The following is a 17,446-nucleotide window of genomic DNA, read 5'->3' as shown; positions in this document are numbered from 1 at the left end:
AAATCATCTTTCTGTCCAAGTTAAGATCAAGAGAAATCGTCTGTGGTCCAGCAAGGACGGTTTCTCTGGGGTGGTGTAAGTAGAACCACGTGCAGACAAGATGATGGCTTGAATCACCTCAGTATCTCGAGCGCACGTCGACACTTCATCGGCTGACTGTGGGAATGCGTGTGGTTGAGAGCGCTCTGTCTAAGGAAGGAGGCTGTGGCGTAGCCGTCTGCAAACCGTCACTCAGTGAATCCCTTCATCATCTTCTTCAATTTGCTTGAAAGAGGTTCTCCGTCGTCTTCCTGTACTTGTTATCGTTCATCGATGAAAAACTTTGATACCTTGAAGACCATCATGAGCACGGAAGGGTTTTACTTTCAAGACTTGTGCAACATTTGGTCTGATATGTCAGCATTCTAAAGTAGCAGGTTCTTGAGCCACCTTTCAGAGGCCAGGTTTGATGTTGGTGCGGTAGAGCTTTCATAAAATTCCAATTTCCTTCGGTCTGCTTTACAGTTGTGCTCTGGGAATCTTTAGATCCATCCGGGCACGGATCACAGAGTGCTTCATTACCTTTGAGCTGCGTGCTGCGTGAGCTTAGCTGAGGATAAAGAAAAAGGCACTCCCTTAATCTGTTTATAATCCGCCATTTTACTGAGGGGTGAAAAGAAGATGAGGGCTAAATTGTATATATAAAAAATGGGAAAAAAGAAGATCATAGGTCTGCTTTCATATATAATAACAGAGTTAGCGAGAAAATTTGGGGGCTTGAGTGATATTAGACAAATAATACAAAGAGTCAATTGAGGAATAACATTCATGATTATATATGCAAATTCAAAAATAGGCATAATTCTTAATTTCGAATAAGAAGTCTATTGGTGTCCCTGGCAGGGAAAGACTAATAAAGACTACAAAATTCAAACAAATAAAAAAAAAATTAATGTTATCAGCGGCCATAGCCTATGTGTATTTATGTTTTTAATAATTATTCATCATTTTAGCTGTATACTGTATTGAGTTTGTTTTATTTCACATTTTACGATGTGACATTTTGTTTATTTAAAGCGTACGGTTCTATTCAAAATAACTCTTTCATACTATCTGTCCAAATTACCTTGCTTGCGTTAGCTATATTTAAGGGGAGAATTTCATTGTACGTCACGCAGTGTTGCATCAATTTCCTCGCAAAACTCACGTGGAGACGAAAGCGAAGACGAAATGATGCATTAAATCAGAATTGGAAGGTTATACATCAGCGTCACGTTTCACATTGATGGCGAAAAGTATTTGTGGTGAACATCTACGTATATGTTGCTGTCTGCTGACCAAAAAACACCCCTCCTATTGTGTGCGTCCTGTGTAGGCATGTGCATGGAGGAGGTTTGTGTATGTGTGGGGGTAGTACAACTTTTGTAAGGGGGGGTCCTGGCCCCCACACAGTGGACCTTTGTGAAACCCAGCCACACTGAATGGACTCTTTTTACACTTGTGTAAACCTCGGGTTTGGGAAGGGGGGTTCTACGGGGGCAGTGAGGCCCCGCCTCTTCGACCCCTGACCCTCACCTCTGACCCGTTCAGGATTTTGGTCTGGAAGTGCTCACTCTCTTTTACTTTTTTTTTTTGTAAGTCATGTGTTTGTGGACAGGGAAAAAAAAACAACTTGGAAAGTTCCAGAACCTGATCGTATGACCTTAAACCTTTCGATACTTGGAAGTCCCATTTGAAATAATATAAGAAGATATTTAGTTTTGTGCAGGTTAGAACGCATTCACGCGGAAAGCGGTCAAACCAGCTCTCTGTTAATAGGTGAAATGGCGGTGTTGACCCGGGGGTCTTATTCACCCGCTGCCTTTTGACTTCTTTATTTCAAGGTGGCAGCTGCACCTTCTCAGGATAAACACTCTACTTAGAAAGAAACTCTCCGATCAATACTGCTGTTGTCCTGGCAAACTGGACCTGCGTGGACAGTTCCAGGTGAGCGCTACCTTGACCTCTGACTCTGGGACCACTCCTTAAAGAGTGTGGTTAGCAGTAACAACATTTTTAAAAATCCCTCTACATATGGAGGAATTTAGTGAAGTCATTGTTAGTATCGCACTGGTTGGTATCAAAACGGTGCTAAAATGACGCCATCGCAGAGCAATAATGTACTTTTTGAGATGTGTTTTCTATTCACTTGTTTTCTCCAACCAAGCAGTGAGAGCAATTATTATTTACATACAATCAACTGGGTATGCAGTAATTTAGTATTACAAAAACAAATAGTCAATCTACATTAAAAAACAGGGACAAATTTGCAATTTACAGTAGATCAATGGAAAACATTTAAATGGTGATTTCAGTTATACTATACTATTTAGATTTCAATCATAGAATTAAGAATAAAAATAAGAAGGGATGTTGCTGATATTTTTTGACCGTCTCCGTTTGAATAGACTTGAGGACATTGGGGAGTCACATTCATTATTCCTATCAGATGGAAAGTTGATCTGATAAGATGTTTGGGACACTTCAAGGACTATAGCACCACCTTCAAGATGCAGAATCAACATTGGCCACTTCAGATGGGTTACTCGGGTAGGAAAAAAACTAACATTTGCAGACATTTTGCAGAAAGAAAAAAGGAATTTCACCTAATGTCACCAGATTCAATTGTTTTTTCATATTTTTCATATATGAGGTATGTATATATATATATATATATATATATATATATATATATATATATATATATATAATCAGCCAAATCTATTTTTCATTGATGCATTGTTTACTCATTGTACACTTGTGCAATATTTTTTTTGTGCGTGGGTGGAGGCTGCAGGGTTTTCTTTCTTTTCTGGGAGCCCAGAGGGACATCACTTTCCCTGTTAACTAACTTACTAATTAACATCTTGCACCCAAACAATAGTTAAAACGTAACTGGCCATGCATGATGAACGATTTCTATTAGAAATGGCTTTCCAGTGTATTTCTATTTCCTGTGAGTCTTTTGTGTAAAAGCCCATTGCCCCCATCAAGGGAACACTTTTTAACTCCTGACTTTTCTCCGTAATCAGATGTGGAGCATCAAATGCTTGACTGACTCAGCTCGGCGTGCTTAAAAGAAAAACACCCCCCCCGAAAAACAGATGAGGTGCTCTTCAAAGCTCTTCCATTTGGCTCCAGCGTGAGGGTATTTGTCTACCTGTGTTCAATTTCCCCGGCTTTGATTCGCGCCATCCTTTTCTGGAAGTGCCGCCTAATAGCCTCTTTCCCTGCTCGGAAGATTGCATGGACACGTCGGAAGGGGCAAAAAGCCCCCGCAGATAGACGTCGTTTAGTGCGCAACCTGCGTATTTGAATTAATCTGGCATCGCTGGAATCAGTCTGGGATGGCATAAGGTGAGATAGAGGCTGATGGAGCAGGTAGAATGTGCCCCCCACCCCTGATAAAGAGAAAAAAAATGAGTCAAATGACCTAATCATCAAATTGGATCAGACGTTTATAGCCGTCAATGGCACTGAAACAGTTGCAATGGAATGGATGTATATCAATTTACATTTAAATGTTGTTTTGTTTTTCCAAGTTGGAGTTTATCCTTCCTTCATGGACACAGTACACAGAGCAGTGACCCCCTTGCATTGAAATCTTATTTATTTTATTTTTTAAAGAGGAGATGGGAATCCACAAGTTCCACTCAGCAAGAAATTCAGAGCATAGGAGAAAAAAAAACAAGTCTCCTCATAGGGCATCTTCTTTATTATCATCGATGATATGACTACACCGCACAGAAACATCTGTGACAAAACTCAAGAGTTTTTGGAGTCAGTTCTTTTGAAGCATGCCTAGGAACAAGCGACAAGGCCAACATGTCCACTCATTGATGCAGCATGAGTCTCCAAATTGCACAAATTGCCCACACAATGCCTAAACTGAATATATTTGGCTGGTCTGATAAAGGGCTACCACAAACAGGCCCACGCCATTCTCAACCCCCTTAAGATGACCATAAAAGCAACTAAAGACAAACAAAAAATAGGCCTTAAACAAAAAGGAAAAGGAATGTTTTGCAAACTAGTAATCTGGAGTAAATACAGCTCCCTTTTTATCCAACATGAAGAAAACATCCACTTCATCTTCTGCTCCAAACAAAAAGATGAAACTCATTGTAGCAGAATGAACAAAACCTTAAACACTTTCCTGTTAATTTGCCTCTAACAATTCATTTTAAAACGTGTATTACGTCTTTATCTACTCAAACATCCAATTTTCAACCATATTGATATTTAGATGGAAAAAATACATTTAGTATGTGATTGGACTCACTGGTCAGAGGCAACCGAGTTCTTGTGTCCATAGTCCGGAATCAGTGGAGCGATGGACAGTAATCACCTTACAGTCTTCTCCAGAACAAGAAAGCCTGCTCGCTTGGGGGAACTAATCCATTTGTGCACCCCCCCTTTTCTTGCTAGCTCCCCCCTTTGGGCATGATCAAACAGCTACTGTACATGAAAAGTTATGGTTACAATAATTCTTATTGCTTCTAATAAATAATGAATAAATGTGCCCCTTTTAATTTGAATGAGTAAATCTTGATATGGTCAATTTTTATATGCACGGGCCTCTTTCGGGGCTGCTGACGATGATAGACGTCCAATCGTGTGGCTCTTTTCATCCTTCTGCAGTGATTTGAAATGAGTTTGCCACTAGTAGATGTCTAATCCTTTTGAACTGAGATTATGATATAGTAGATACCATTAATTATAGTGAGAATGGTATAATATAAGTGAATTGTAGCATGCTATTAACAGCTCCATGGCTCATTGGTGTAAATATGGCGTATTAGAGGTGATGAAATGGTGAAATAAAAATGATGGAAATAGAATTTGGCCTACTTGATAGACTATTTAATATGGTGTTAATGCTACTTTACATATCTACAGATCATTTGTTTCAATATATTTCCTGCAAGGACAATTCTTGATGGGAGCAGATGGAAAAACTAAATATGTCAACATGATATACTGTATTATCCATCCAGGTTTTGTTCACAATTAAACCATTCAAAACATTGCATTACAGAGATAAATGTGACTTGAATGTGTTGCATGGACCATTGCAAAGTAGAGTTTGAACTCTGGGTCAATTTTAGCCAGCAGCAAAAACGGTGTGGCACCGACCGGATGTGTTGTTTTCTTTTTGATTCCTACCTCAGTCGGACCATCATTAGCCCGCAGCGCCTTTCAGACAATGTGTGATCTTCATTAAAGTACGGCGAACAATCAAGCGTCTTGTCGCCTGCAGCTTATTCATCTAAGATGCTTGAAGTGATCTGAGGAAAAAAAGCAGGCACACCAAACAACAACAAGAACCCGCCGTTAAAAAAAAGATCACTTTGCGGAGTCAGAATGCGTTTGCAGAAAAAAGTGTTTCTTAATAAATGCGGCTGTTTCATGCGGGTCACCTGCCGTGCCGACCCGCCCGGCCACTCTCTTGTCTGTTCTTTGGCCAGGGGAGCCCAGCGGGCCACAATGCTGGCAGCTGCGGCCGCACGCTGTGAGCTCGGGCTTTTCATTTAGGCCGCTTTTTTTGTTCCTGCTTAAGAAGTGATGCGGGAAGTTATTTCTTTGAAGGACGCCGCGCCTTACACCTTTTCTTCTGGCGTCAAATCCCGTTTGGAAAAAGCCAAAACGGAGCATCGCTTGGGAAAACTATTGCGACATTAACGTTCCAAGATGGCGTCGTTAGTAAAACGAGAGCATCGGCAATGAAAAACAGGCAGTCTTAAAACTAGTTTTAGTACTATTGCCAAAATTTCAAAATTAATGAGTTAACATCAGGGCCTGATTTTGCTTTAGGCAATGCAGGCGACTGCCCAGGGTTCACTCCATTTGTCTTTTTTAAAATTACATTTTGTTTATTTAGTTTTTTAACTATGTCTACAAGGTACACGGTCGATTGGTCGCCGGTCTTTTGGTCGCCGATCTTTTGGTCGCCGGTCTTTTGGTCGCCCGGAAGGTTATTGATAATTACTATTTAAATCGTTGCTCAAATTCCCTAAATACAAACTGCGAATTACTATTTAGTCATACTTAATGCCCTAGTAATTATTAGGATAAAGAAAAGCTCAACATTTCCTGGACTTTTATTGTTTTTTGTTGGAGAACTTGTTAAGAACCTGACTGACGTAGCTTCTTAAAGGGACAACGCATGTACATACAAACTCTTATAAACTCACACGTCGGCTCAGTGAAACTGCTCATGGCCATTGTTGGCTTTTATTGATGCGTAGACCGTGTTGTTTTACCTTGTTTTGTCGCCGGTCTTTTGGTCGCCCGTTGTCGCGGTCGGGGCGACCAAAAGACCGGCGACCAAAAGACCGCACACAATGTCTTCTGTGTCTTGTGTCTGTCTTGCTACTGCAACCAAGAAATTTCCTGAATATGGGATGAAATAAAGTTCTAACCTAACCTAAGCTAACCTTTCAATTCAAACAGATGGGATGTTATTCAACATCAATAGCAGCAAATAAGTTGTTAGCGCGAGAATATCTAAATCGTTTCTGAGTGTGCAAATTGCTGCTGAAAAATCGTCCTCGTCTGACACGACCCCAAAAAGCGAGAAATGATGGACTCGAACTCATCGCCCCGTTCCGTGTCTGTCTCTCGAGCATCCAATTACCGTCGTTTTTCCTTCTACTGGCGAAAGCATTGTTTGAGCATGTTTTGGCGACGGCTGGCACGAGTTGTGAAAAGTCGTACTGTTCCGAAAAGGAATGTTTGGCGACTCCAATAAAGAAAAAGACAGAAGCAGCTTGGAAAACATTCCCATGAACCGACGGGAATCTGCGCGGTCAAATTCCGACTGCGTCGCAGCTGCCGTCGAGAGCACATCGGATCTATTAGAGGCACGTTGGGAGGTTTGCTCTCCCAGTACGTCTTCAAAGATACATCTCATCTGGTTTGCGGAACAACATGGACATAAAGAGCAATCCTAATCATGATTCAGTGGATTCGTGTGGACGCAGTCAAAGAATTTGATGAAAACCACTCATTTGTCTGCTGCCTTTGGTTAAGTATTCTGTGGGCATTCAGTGAAAAAGCCCAGGCCTCCATCAAGGCCGACCTACCCAATGTGATTCCACACCCCCAAATAAAACTGTTTTCTTTGTGTTGCCCACACTGCAGGATGATATTTCAACTCAGACATCCATTCTGTCTGGACGAATGAACATTTGTTCATTAGACCTTAGCCCACACTATACTTTGTACTATACTCTACTAACAAAATGTTGGTATGGTGGCCTTCAGGATCCAAAATGGGATGTCCACATATGTGGTGGACACCAGGTGGTATTTACAGTAGGTTACTTTTTAAAATGACTTAAACTGCTCTGCCACCTGAAGGCAAAATTGAAGAATTACATTCATGTGTACCAAAAAAAATTACATAAAATAAAATAAAAGGAAAAAGTCACACGTTCACATACTGTTGTTTAGGTGAGATAATTAATACAACAATAATAAAATAAGGGGTACTTATTTATAGGCGTACAAAATAGAATTTTGTGAACATTGGCTTTGGTGTTCAAGTTTGTTGAGTAATTTAAGAATTTGCTGCCATTTGGTGGACAAAATGCACAATTACACTACAAAGACTATAGTTTTTAGGTCCAAATAAAAATAACTAGCATGCCCCATATATTAGTATCAGCGATAAAAAAAATCACAATTGTTATTTCTTATGGATTGTTCTCTTAATCATTAAAAAAATCCTCATATGATGTGAGTTATCAATACATATGCATTTCCAAGGCAGCCTAAATAAAATGGAATCTATTTAATCTATGACTAAATATTCACTATTGCTTTTGAATTAAATATTGAGAACAACTTATTAAATTGATATATAATTGACCATGTCTTCTTTCAAATTGAAATTTTGAAATTCTAAAATATACCATGTTAACAATGATAAAAAAAATAAAACCAACAAATAAAACAAGAAAAAGCAACAGTTAAGCCTCCATGTTTTTTCCTCTGTCATTCTTTTATTTGCTATTTTCCCCCTCTTTTTTAGCGACATTTCCAAATTTTACGAAAGCATACGTACATGAAGCAAACGGCAAACTGCAAAAGACTTCCAGTCCATTTTGGATGTTTTGGACTGGAGGAAGTAGAATGTTTCATTCCACCAACACTCATTTTGCTTTTGTTTGTATAGATTTACATCCATACAAATGCTGATGGATTTAAAAAAAATGTTTATGTCAGTTGTATCATTTAAAAAACGAGGTCAGGGTATATGTTGAATTGTATTTGCTGATGTAAGTATTTATGCATTTGGACTTAGATAACTATTGCAGTATTTCAGTGTCATTGATCCAGAATGGGCTAAATCCATTTTTGTCATTTTGGAGTTAAGTGCAGAAGCATTTCTGGTAGAAACGGGCCTAAACAAGTGCATTTACTTCGGAATATTTTATCATAACCAAAAAAAGTTATTTGTCAGTCATTGACGGCCATGAAAATTCATTCTTTTGCTGCCAGCCCACCCACTTCAAATGCACCGGATGTCTAATAGGGACAAACTAATTTCGTGTCACAAAAGAAGGATGAAAAGAGGCATACGATTGGACGTCTGTCATCGTCATTGACGTTGAATGGATTCGGGAAAGAAGGACGAAAATGGAGGGAAATGGCTACTGTGGTTTTAATCCTAAGGCACTGTCGTTTCAGGTTTGCTAATGGGTGTGTAAGGGTTAACTAGGGGTCGTAAAGGGGGGGTTGCAAAAAAGACGCACTGTGATTACACTTGTTTTACAAAGAAATATTTCTTCTAGGCCGAAGCTGAATTGAAGCCAGAAAAAAAGTAAAAATCTGAATTCGGAAACTGAATGGCAGGTCAATGCAAAAAAAAAAGGTCAAAAACATCACAGGAACACTCAAACTGGAGGATATTTTCACATGAACGCTGCCGTATATTAAGTATAGACACCTTATATCAACATTTGTACGAGCGCAGATTCCCGACATTTTATTTTCGAAGCAACATGAGCTACAAAGAAAAAAAAATCTCTCCCACGGTTTTGTTTTCTTAAATTGTGAGCGCCATATTTTTAAAATATTGTCATACGTTTCCAGAATCGAGCAAAAATAAATGTCATCATAATAACATTATCACAAGAACAACCCAATGACAGCAACATGTACAGAAATACAGTAACTTTGCAAAAAAACAAGGAAAAAAAAAAACCAAAACAGGCATGCTAACAATGCAATCACTAAATCTGGCAAACAAACCTGAACTGATTGGCTGCCGTTGACGGTATTAGACGTCTATTTTGTTTGGAGCTGACGCTCAAATGGATGGGAGACGTCTATCTGGCAACCTAGCGGACTACAAAAGAAAAACAAAAAAAGCTAAATAGGCAATAATGTCTGCACATGAATTCAATAACACAATAACAAAAGGGGCAATCAAGAGCCACAATCCAAAAATCACACAAATTGCGTGAATACGGCAAATCATTTTTTTTCTTTTTCTTTTTTACATGAAGGCAGTTATTCGTGAAATAAAGCTACAGTCCAACCAACTCCAATAGTATAAGACCTACATTGTATTTTGGATGACGTCGATGACGACGTTAAGAAGCCACGCCGAAAAGAGAAAGTGAATAAAAAAGACAGAAACGTAAGTTGTAATCTTAAAATATTTTGGAACTTTTCCCTCTCAAATTCCATTTTTATCATCATCAACCTGCTCTGTGTAAATTGAAGGCATTTTTCTCTTTCTCCTAATTTTCTACATGGTCAATTTTTCCCCCTAAATTGACTTACTGGGCACCTAAGGCTAAAAAAAAGATAATTCCATCACATTCCCTTTCCAATTTGATTTCCTTTTTACACGACGATTTATTTTCTCATTTCAGCGTGGACCTCCCAATCATTCTCATAAATTTGAAATGTTTCTGTTAACAAACAAAACCTAAGGCATGTGCGTCCAAGTCTTTACATTTAGTTGGTCCAAAGACACCAAAAAGACGTGACCCCACTTTGATTACAGTTTTAACATTTTTTTTCCCGTTGCCATGTGAAAATGATGTCGAGGTTTCAGTGACTGTGACCCTAAAACCCACCATCCTCCCCCCCCCCACCCGCTAACCGCTTTGACCCTTCTAGAAACCAATCCGAACCCTCTCGGTCCTCCCCATTACGCTTTGCTCTCGTTGCCGTTGGTCTGGGGCGCCTCGTTGGGGACCGTCTTCACCTCGGCCGTGTTGCCATCGGCCTCTTTCTGGACGCCGTCCTTCGTTTTCCCGCTGCGGGGGACGACACAAGGGACCTTTTGTGAGAACATTTTTAAGGGAAATCGCTTCCCCTCCCGTCCCCCCGGGCCCTTTCTATTTGGAAGCGAGTTTCACACATAACGGGATCACCCGGCCGATCCCCGAGCCGCACATCGGAATGACAGCGTCCCCTTGTCGCGGCCGATTCCCGCCGACGGTCGGCGTGCAAATGAAGACACAATGAATGCGAAAAGAGCTGACCCACAATGCAAACTACATACGCACACACAAGAGGATTAACGGGCCGTCTGGACCGAGACGCCGATAACGCCGTTGTTAGACAACGATGGGAGAAAAGCTGAAAATAACAGCTGACGGGGGACTCGGGCGGATTAAAATACAAATCGGTATTCTGCTGGGAATAATGCGTCTCGAAAAATAGCTTGGATAGGTTCTAAAAATATCCCGATTTTATATAAGCTCAATGGCTGCCATTAACAGCAATGGAGATTCAGTTCATTTGAACGGATCATTTTTGCGATAACTTGATAATGCATTAGCCTTGAACTCAAATTAGCAGGGTAAATGATATGACAAGGGAAATTGATTAGAGAGCAAAGGTCACAGAGGTCAGAAAATTGGCCTGCTTTGAATTTGGCTGCTTAGGCAGGTGTCTTCTGAAGAAGAAAAAATGCCATACATTTATTTATTTAAAATTGCTATCTCAAAATGCTCCTGCAGTTTTCATGCAAACAGGATTTCTCCTATTCTTTTAATAGTGCTATCTTACATATATTATACTATATATCCTATACTAGTTTAGCTTTTCAGTGCTTTGCATACTTGTATACTATTTTATGAATATTTGTCAATATTCGCAGTTGAATGATTTTAACAAACGTATTGAAACACTTTTTGTGCCAAATGTCTCAATGTCGCTATTGTTTGTCTACTATGTCTGCAATTGCCTAGAACATGGCGTAACAGGTATTATATTGGTAAAATTGTTACTTTTCCACTGCACAAAAAGAAAAGAAACCATAGAGCTTCCAGGAAAAAAACTAAGATCAGATTTGGATTTAGCAGCCCACAATTATGAAACCACAAGGGTCAATTCCGCAAATTGTTGACCAGTGTGAGTCAAAAACAAGCAAAAAAAAAAAAGACAATGGCAACTTTAACTCACACACATTCAAGAAGTAAAAATTGAGGAGTACTAGAATGTGGACAAAAACTCAACAAAGACACGCCTATGGACACATTAAATGACAGAAATAGGATGAGGTAGGAAAATGCCATTTGCATGCAAAATGGATGATGTTAAGCAGCTGGTTAGTTGATGACATTGGACACAAACAGGTTAGGGGGAGGAGATAGCAAGCAGGGCGGCGAAAGACAATTCTACATTTTAACTTGTACACTGGCATTGACGGCCTAAAAATGGATTAAATGGCCGTCACTGGCACTAAAACGTAATGGCGTAACGGACACAAAGAAGGTTTAAACGTTCATACTCATTTGGAGTGTGCGTTCCGGCATCCTTTGCGGGGTCGTCGACTCGACTCGGGGGGCTCCCGGGCCGCTTCCGAGGCCCCTCGCCGTTACCGACGGGCTCGGCTTTGGAGGCGGCGGCGTCGCTCAGGTCGACCAGCGGCCCGACGTCGAGTCGCTTACTTTCGAGCGTTCCCGAACGTGCGGCCTTTGAATTAGTCGTATCGGAGGGGAGCGCCTTTACCGCCGCGGGGGTGCCGTCTGCGGGCCTGTTTTGTGGGGGTGGTGTTCACGGAGGTGCGTGGGGAGGGGGACAGCAACACCCGGCACAAAAGTGAGAGTGAAGGAAGGGTGAGCCATATGTGTTGAAGTTAAATACAGAAATTGAAACAATCAAAATCTAACCAATACAAAAACAAGTCTTAAAATAATATATAAATTAGAGAAGAGTGTGAAAGGGGTTAGGTTGTTGTTGGCATTTTAAGATAAATTCAAAAAATGTCCCAATTAGTTCATGCACTTATTCCAATTACTCATTGGATGCAGTTGACGTTGATAGACGAGATAAGACTGGCTTTGAAAATGAACTGTTTTTATATTGACCACTCAGTAATCCTAATAAAGTCCCGAGAAGTTGTTTTTAACAGTCAATTCACGACATGACGACCCCAACCGCAATAGGCAAGACGCAAGTTAATACTCACTCAGGCTCTGTCAGAGGCGTTGTTTCATTGGGTTCGCTGGGTACTACTCCTTCCTGGTTTGGTGTTGGCTCCTCCTCCGTCCTCACCTCCACAATGGGCTCCTTGGACTCATCCTTACTGCTGGCAAAATGGGTGCTATGTCAAAATCTTTACATTCAACGGTCAGGAGTTTCCCATTTTTGAGTTGATTTTTCGGACTCACGTGAAGGCGGCCTTGCCCTCCTCGATGTCCTTGGTCTTGGCTCCCGGTCCGGCCTTCCCGCAGAAGTTGACGGCGATGCACATGAGAAGTCCGCACTTGTTGAGGAAGAAGCAGGTAACATCCACGGCCACCAGCAAGATGAAAAAGACCACCATGAGGATGCCCACGATGGCGCCCGTGCTCAGGCCCGAACCGGACGCGCCTGCAAATACGACGATCAGGAGAAAGAGAGAGAGAAATGCTGTCGATTAAAGAGTCATCTTAGAGTATAGACAATTCAAAACTCATGCAATTTGGAGTTTGAGAACAAAAAAAGCCTTTAAGTTTCAACTTTTGAGCCTTTGCAGTTATGTTGAGTGAGGCCAAATGCACATATTGTCGATATGAGACAAATTTCGAATCGAGCGGTCAGAGCGAATAAAAAAGCCATGTACCACAGTAGTTTTAAAAAAAGTACTGAAGTAGTAGTAGTAGTAGTATTAGTAGATGTACTGCGTACAAATATGTTGCAGATATTCCTAACCAAAATTAGCTTGGGATAGATTGTGACTTCTACATCAATTCTAAGGTTAAATAATATACAGGGTGTTTTTACTTGAGTAGAAATGGACTGTATTTGGATATTTACATTATTACCTGTGGAGAAAAAGAATAATGTTTGGACTCCACCACCTTGCTGTTTCTGTGCTATACCATGAGTTTTAGAAGATGAGCTGTGGGAGAGCACCTACGTTTTGACGGATAATAGTTTACATGGCCGTGTGACCCCCGCTTTCAGTAATGTCACCATGACTTATCATACTTCTTTTCCCCTTTTGCCGCAAATACATTTTCCGGGCCCCCTCGCTCAATTGATTTCTAATTGGATGTCTTCCTTTTCCTCGGCGGGCGCGCCGGGGCTTCGCTGGTAAATACACAAGGGTGCTTGTTTCCCCCCAACCGCTTCATTTACATTTTAACAGGGGCAATAAATCATGTGGCGTACGCTCCAAAAAGAGGGCGGCGGTGGCGTGACAATCGGGAGGCCGTCACCCAGCGAGGGGAGCATAAATCAGGGAGTGTCAAGTCCGGATAGGCCGACAGACGTTCTCTTCTATAACATATTGCACATTCTGTTTAGAAATCCAGTGACGTCATTGTAGTGCTGTATTTGTCCCGATATTAATATCGGTAACACAACACGAATGGACTGAACGGATTAACATGATTGGACAATGCCTTTAAGTGACAGCTAATGATTTTCACTGCAGAAAAATACATTATTGAAGTGATTCCTGCACTTTTGACAATACACCAACATATTGGCGTCACAGATATATTTTGTGTTGCTGCCATAAGCAACCGTGTTGACAACCTGGCATTAAATAAACGATTTCCTGCCCGATGCTATCACGTTTACGAATATGACACGCTCCTTTCAGGAAGTTCCGATCTGATAGGCGAGGCGCTCTCGCCTCGTCTCAGAGTGAAAGCTGAATCCGGGGGGTTGAATAGAAGGCACATTTTCAATTTGTCTGAAAGAAGGTAGAAATTTAGCAGTGTGGACAGACGGGATGACCAAAGGATAGGAGTGGCGTCGGCGAGGAGGACGTCAGGCGACTTTCCAGGAAGACCTGAGCCACGCGACGTCCTCTCACCGAGGAAGGAAACCTTGAGAGAGGACAGACAGCGTGTGGACACGGAGGAGGAAAACAAATGGCATGCAGGAAAGCAGACAGACAAATAACACTGACCAACATTTATTTCCGAAACTCAGATGAAACTAGACGTCGAATCATTTTTTTTTACTGTGAGGCCGTCTCGTAAATACTATAAAATTAAAACGAGTAAAAAAAAAGAATAAAAATCATATCAATTTAAGAATTCATCAAAAATATATGTAAAAAAAAACAAAATAAACACATGCAATGTTGTGCAGATCACATTTTGAGTCATGTGGTTTGCACACGGGTTTGAATTATATACAAAATATATAAAATTGAGATCTGGACTTGAATAATATATTATGAGCGAAATATTTTCATGGAGGTCTTTTTTGCCAACTGTCAAAATCAGTCTTTTTGACTGATATTTGACCCCCCTCACATCACACTATTGTCTGAAAAGCAGAGTTAAATGATTCATGAGCATTAAAAAGGAAGCAGATGCTTGAATCCCCCCAGTTCGTTAGCTGGTGCCACGTTTTAATTATCAGGTCTTAGGAAACAATCTCTTGGCACATCTGTCGGATTAAAAGGAAACTGTACATGTGTCTTGTTGGCACTCAACTATTGCACATTTCCATGTTGCATGACCTTACACTGTTAATTGACTGTTGGTGAAATAGAAAAAAAAACCTTAACCTAATCCATTTTGATCAATAAAACCATGGATGGAGCCGCATATTCCAATTAGAATCAGACCAAAATAACTAAAAATTGATTTTTTACGTCTCTGTAAAACTGACGGCCGACGTTGATTGGCGAACAAACATGGTCAGATCAGCGAAAGAAAACAGACATATTTTATTTCCACCCCAACAACGGTTACATGGAAACACGCACATATGTGTACTTACAAAAAATGTCTTCAAAGCAAAATCCCCCAAACGTTCACATCATTCAAAAACGCTGCTCCTTTGACCTTTTTTTGATAGCGACGCTCGTAATTTGACCGCCCTTTTTGGGCGTTTACCCCGCTTTTAGATACATAAATACAAGGGGAGTGAAGAGAAAAGTCGATTTTAGACTGAAAAGATTATGTACACACAAGACATTATCATTTTCCTCTCTTTTTTTTTCCCATCCCTCAAGGCATTATCCTCACAATGCTTCTAATACGAAGTGGGGAGAAAAGTGCATCAGAAGTCATTTTCTTTTCTAATTTGGAGTGAACATCCTCACTTCCCTTTGCACATTCATAATGTTGCTCTGCTCTCAGGCCAAAATCAAAAATGAAAGCCTCCTTTTATCATTCACCCAAGTCTATCTATTCTAGAGAACACAATCACGTGAATCTCAAGTTCACGTTAAGGCATTATGATTGTGTTTCTCTCCCCCAAAAATCTCCACCCGTTATCCGACTTTTTACACAAATACAACCAGGCATGGGCATTCACGTGCAGAACCTCCGTCAAAAATGGGGAAAATGGTTGTACACTCATGCCTCACCTTAGAAAAGACCCAAATGACAAAAAAAATCCAAGTTACAAAATGCCTTTATGCAAACATTTCAAAATTAAAGCTACGAAATGCGAAAAACACTCCGTAACGTAAATGCTCTCCCATTGGCTATGATTCTTTTGTATTTCTATCTAAGCTGATCAAGCCCAAAGAAAAATAATTTACATATCTTATTCATTTTATCGTTTTACGAAATCATTTGCTTTAACTTTTAACACATTACATACAAAATTGGTATATTTCTATAACTTTTAAAGGCTTTATGGGTGAATATAGGGGGTCTTGAAACGAATCAGGTCTTTTTTACCTTTAAAATAGGACTACAACTACCTATTTTTAAAAGAAAACATGTTATAAAACCACTTCTGGAACGAATAAATTTCATCAGGTGAGGTATGACTGTACAATGGGCTGAAAATGGTTTTAAAAAATGAACTATTGTATTTCCAAATTTAACACCGCTAAACATATCAACAACCAATAGCACACAATCAACAGAATTTCAAGTGATCAATAACTGAATTATCATACTCGTCCCTTTTTTGTCAGCCTCCAATCAGGGGTGACCAATTTTTTTTCTATTTTCCATTCATGTGGTCTTAAAAATAAATTTAAATTTAAAACCATTCTAATGAGTTTTTCACTATTACATGCCCATTCCATTTAACCTGCCAGTTTAAATGAGTTGGACGTCTATAACCAGCAAATTAGTTAATAATGTGAGATTATTAGGTGTTAACTCCAAAGGAATGATTAAAATATCTTTTGGAAATAGTTCCTCAATTTATGAACATACTCACAATTTCAAAGTGTTTCTTAAGAATCCCAAATAAATTTTAGTTGTTGCTGCAGGTTTATTTTCTGACATTTGTTTTAATAAAGTCTGATATTTTTTTGTGATTCTTTCCACTACATTTGACACAAAATAAGTTGCATTTTTTACCAAGTACTTTGGACACCCCTGAAAAAAGAAAGTGCGTCCATATATTGATAGAAAACAAAGCAAAACTGTCAATTCCAGCGCGGAAAAAGTGATACACGTACAGAGCACCCTGGAATAACAATCACAAAAGCAACATCTCAGACTCTTCATCTTCTTCTGATCTTTTGTGTGGCTACACAAGGCTCCAAAAGGCATAGAAAGAGGGGGGATTTGGAGGTGGTCAGAGCCCAAAAAAACAAAAACAAAAAATAGGTTTTCGTTTCCCCTCTCCTTGGATGAGATCAGTTTTTAGAGCCACATTGCCGTCAGCAAGGTGGAGAGCAGAAGAGCTGCCGTACTGCACGCCACGCACCGGCAACCCAGCGTCGCTGCGGGTGACCAACAAATATTTCCATTTCGCCCCCAAAAAATGAATTTAAAAAAAAAGAGGCGGAGTTTGGTGGGTACGGTAAGGTCACGGTCCGCAGGTGCCCCCCGACAACACGTGAACAGGACAAGAGACACAACAAGTAGAGGGTGGAACAACAACAAAAAGGGAGGAAAGGAAAAAAAAAGAGAAGGGGAGGAAAAAACAGGGAGAGAGATAGAAAAAATTGAGGTCAGAAATACAGAAATACGGAAATACAAACCCCGAAAGGTTACAAGAAATTCAAGTGAGGAGTTTGGAAAAAAAAGAAGAAAAA

At 40.2% G+C, this 17,446-nt stretch overlaps 1 protein-coding gene across 2 annotated transcripts in view; it reads right to left on the bottom strand.

Annotated features, from left to right (window-relative positions):
- Window positions 1-8,929: 8,929 nt before the first annotated feature.
- ncam1a (neural cell adhesion molecule 1a) overlaps window positions 8,930-17,446 on the bottom strand; it is a 113,356-nt gene continuing 104,839 nt past the window's right edge. Inside the window, exons 18-20 of one of the 2 annotated variants that reach the window (XM_077592033.1) lie at window positions 12,660-12,861; window positions 12,458-12,574; window positions 8,930-10,295 (exon numbers count right to left, since the gene is read on the bottom strand). In XM_077592033.1, the coding sequence (XP_077448159.1) occupies window positions 10,187-10,295; window positions 12,458-12,574; window positions 12,660-12,861 (428 nt within the window). In that variant the 3' untranslated portion in view covers window positions 8,930-10,186. Of the gene's footprint in view, window positions 10,296-12,457; window positions 12,575-12,659; window positions 12,862-15,139; window positions 17,132-17,446 lie in introns of those variants that run through there. The other variant, XM_077592032.1, reaches the window with a different exon arrangement.

Source organism: Stigmatopora argus, chromosome 22, assembly GCF_051989625.1.
Source record: "Stigmatopora argus isolate UIUO_Sarg chromosome 22, RoL_Sarg_1.0, whole genome shotgun sequence".
NCBI classification, from domain to species: domain Eukaryota; kingdom Metazoa; phylum Chordata; class Actinopteri; order Syngnathiformes; family Syngnathidae; genus Stigmatopora; species Stigmatopora argus.
The sequence above is the reverse complement of the archived record's forward strand: the minus strand, read 5'-3'. Positions and strand labels throughout refer to the sequence as shown.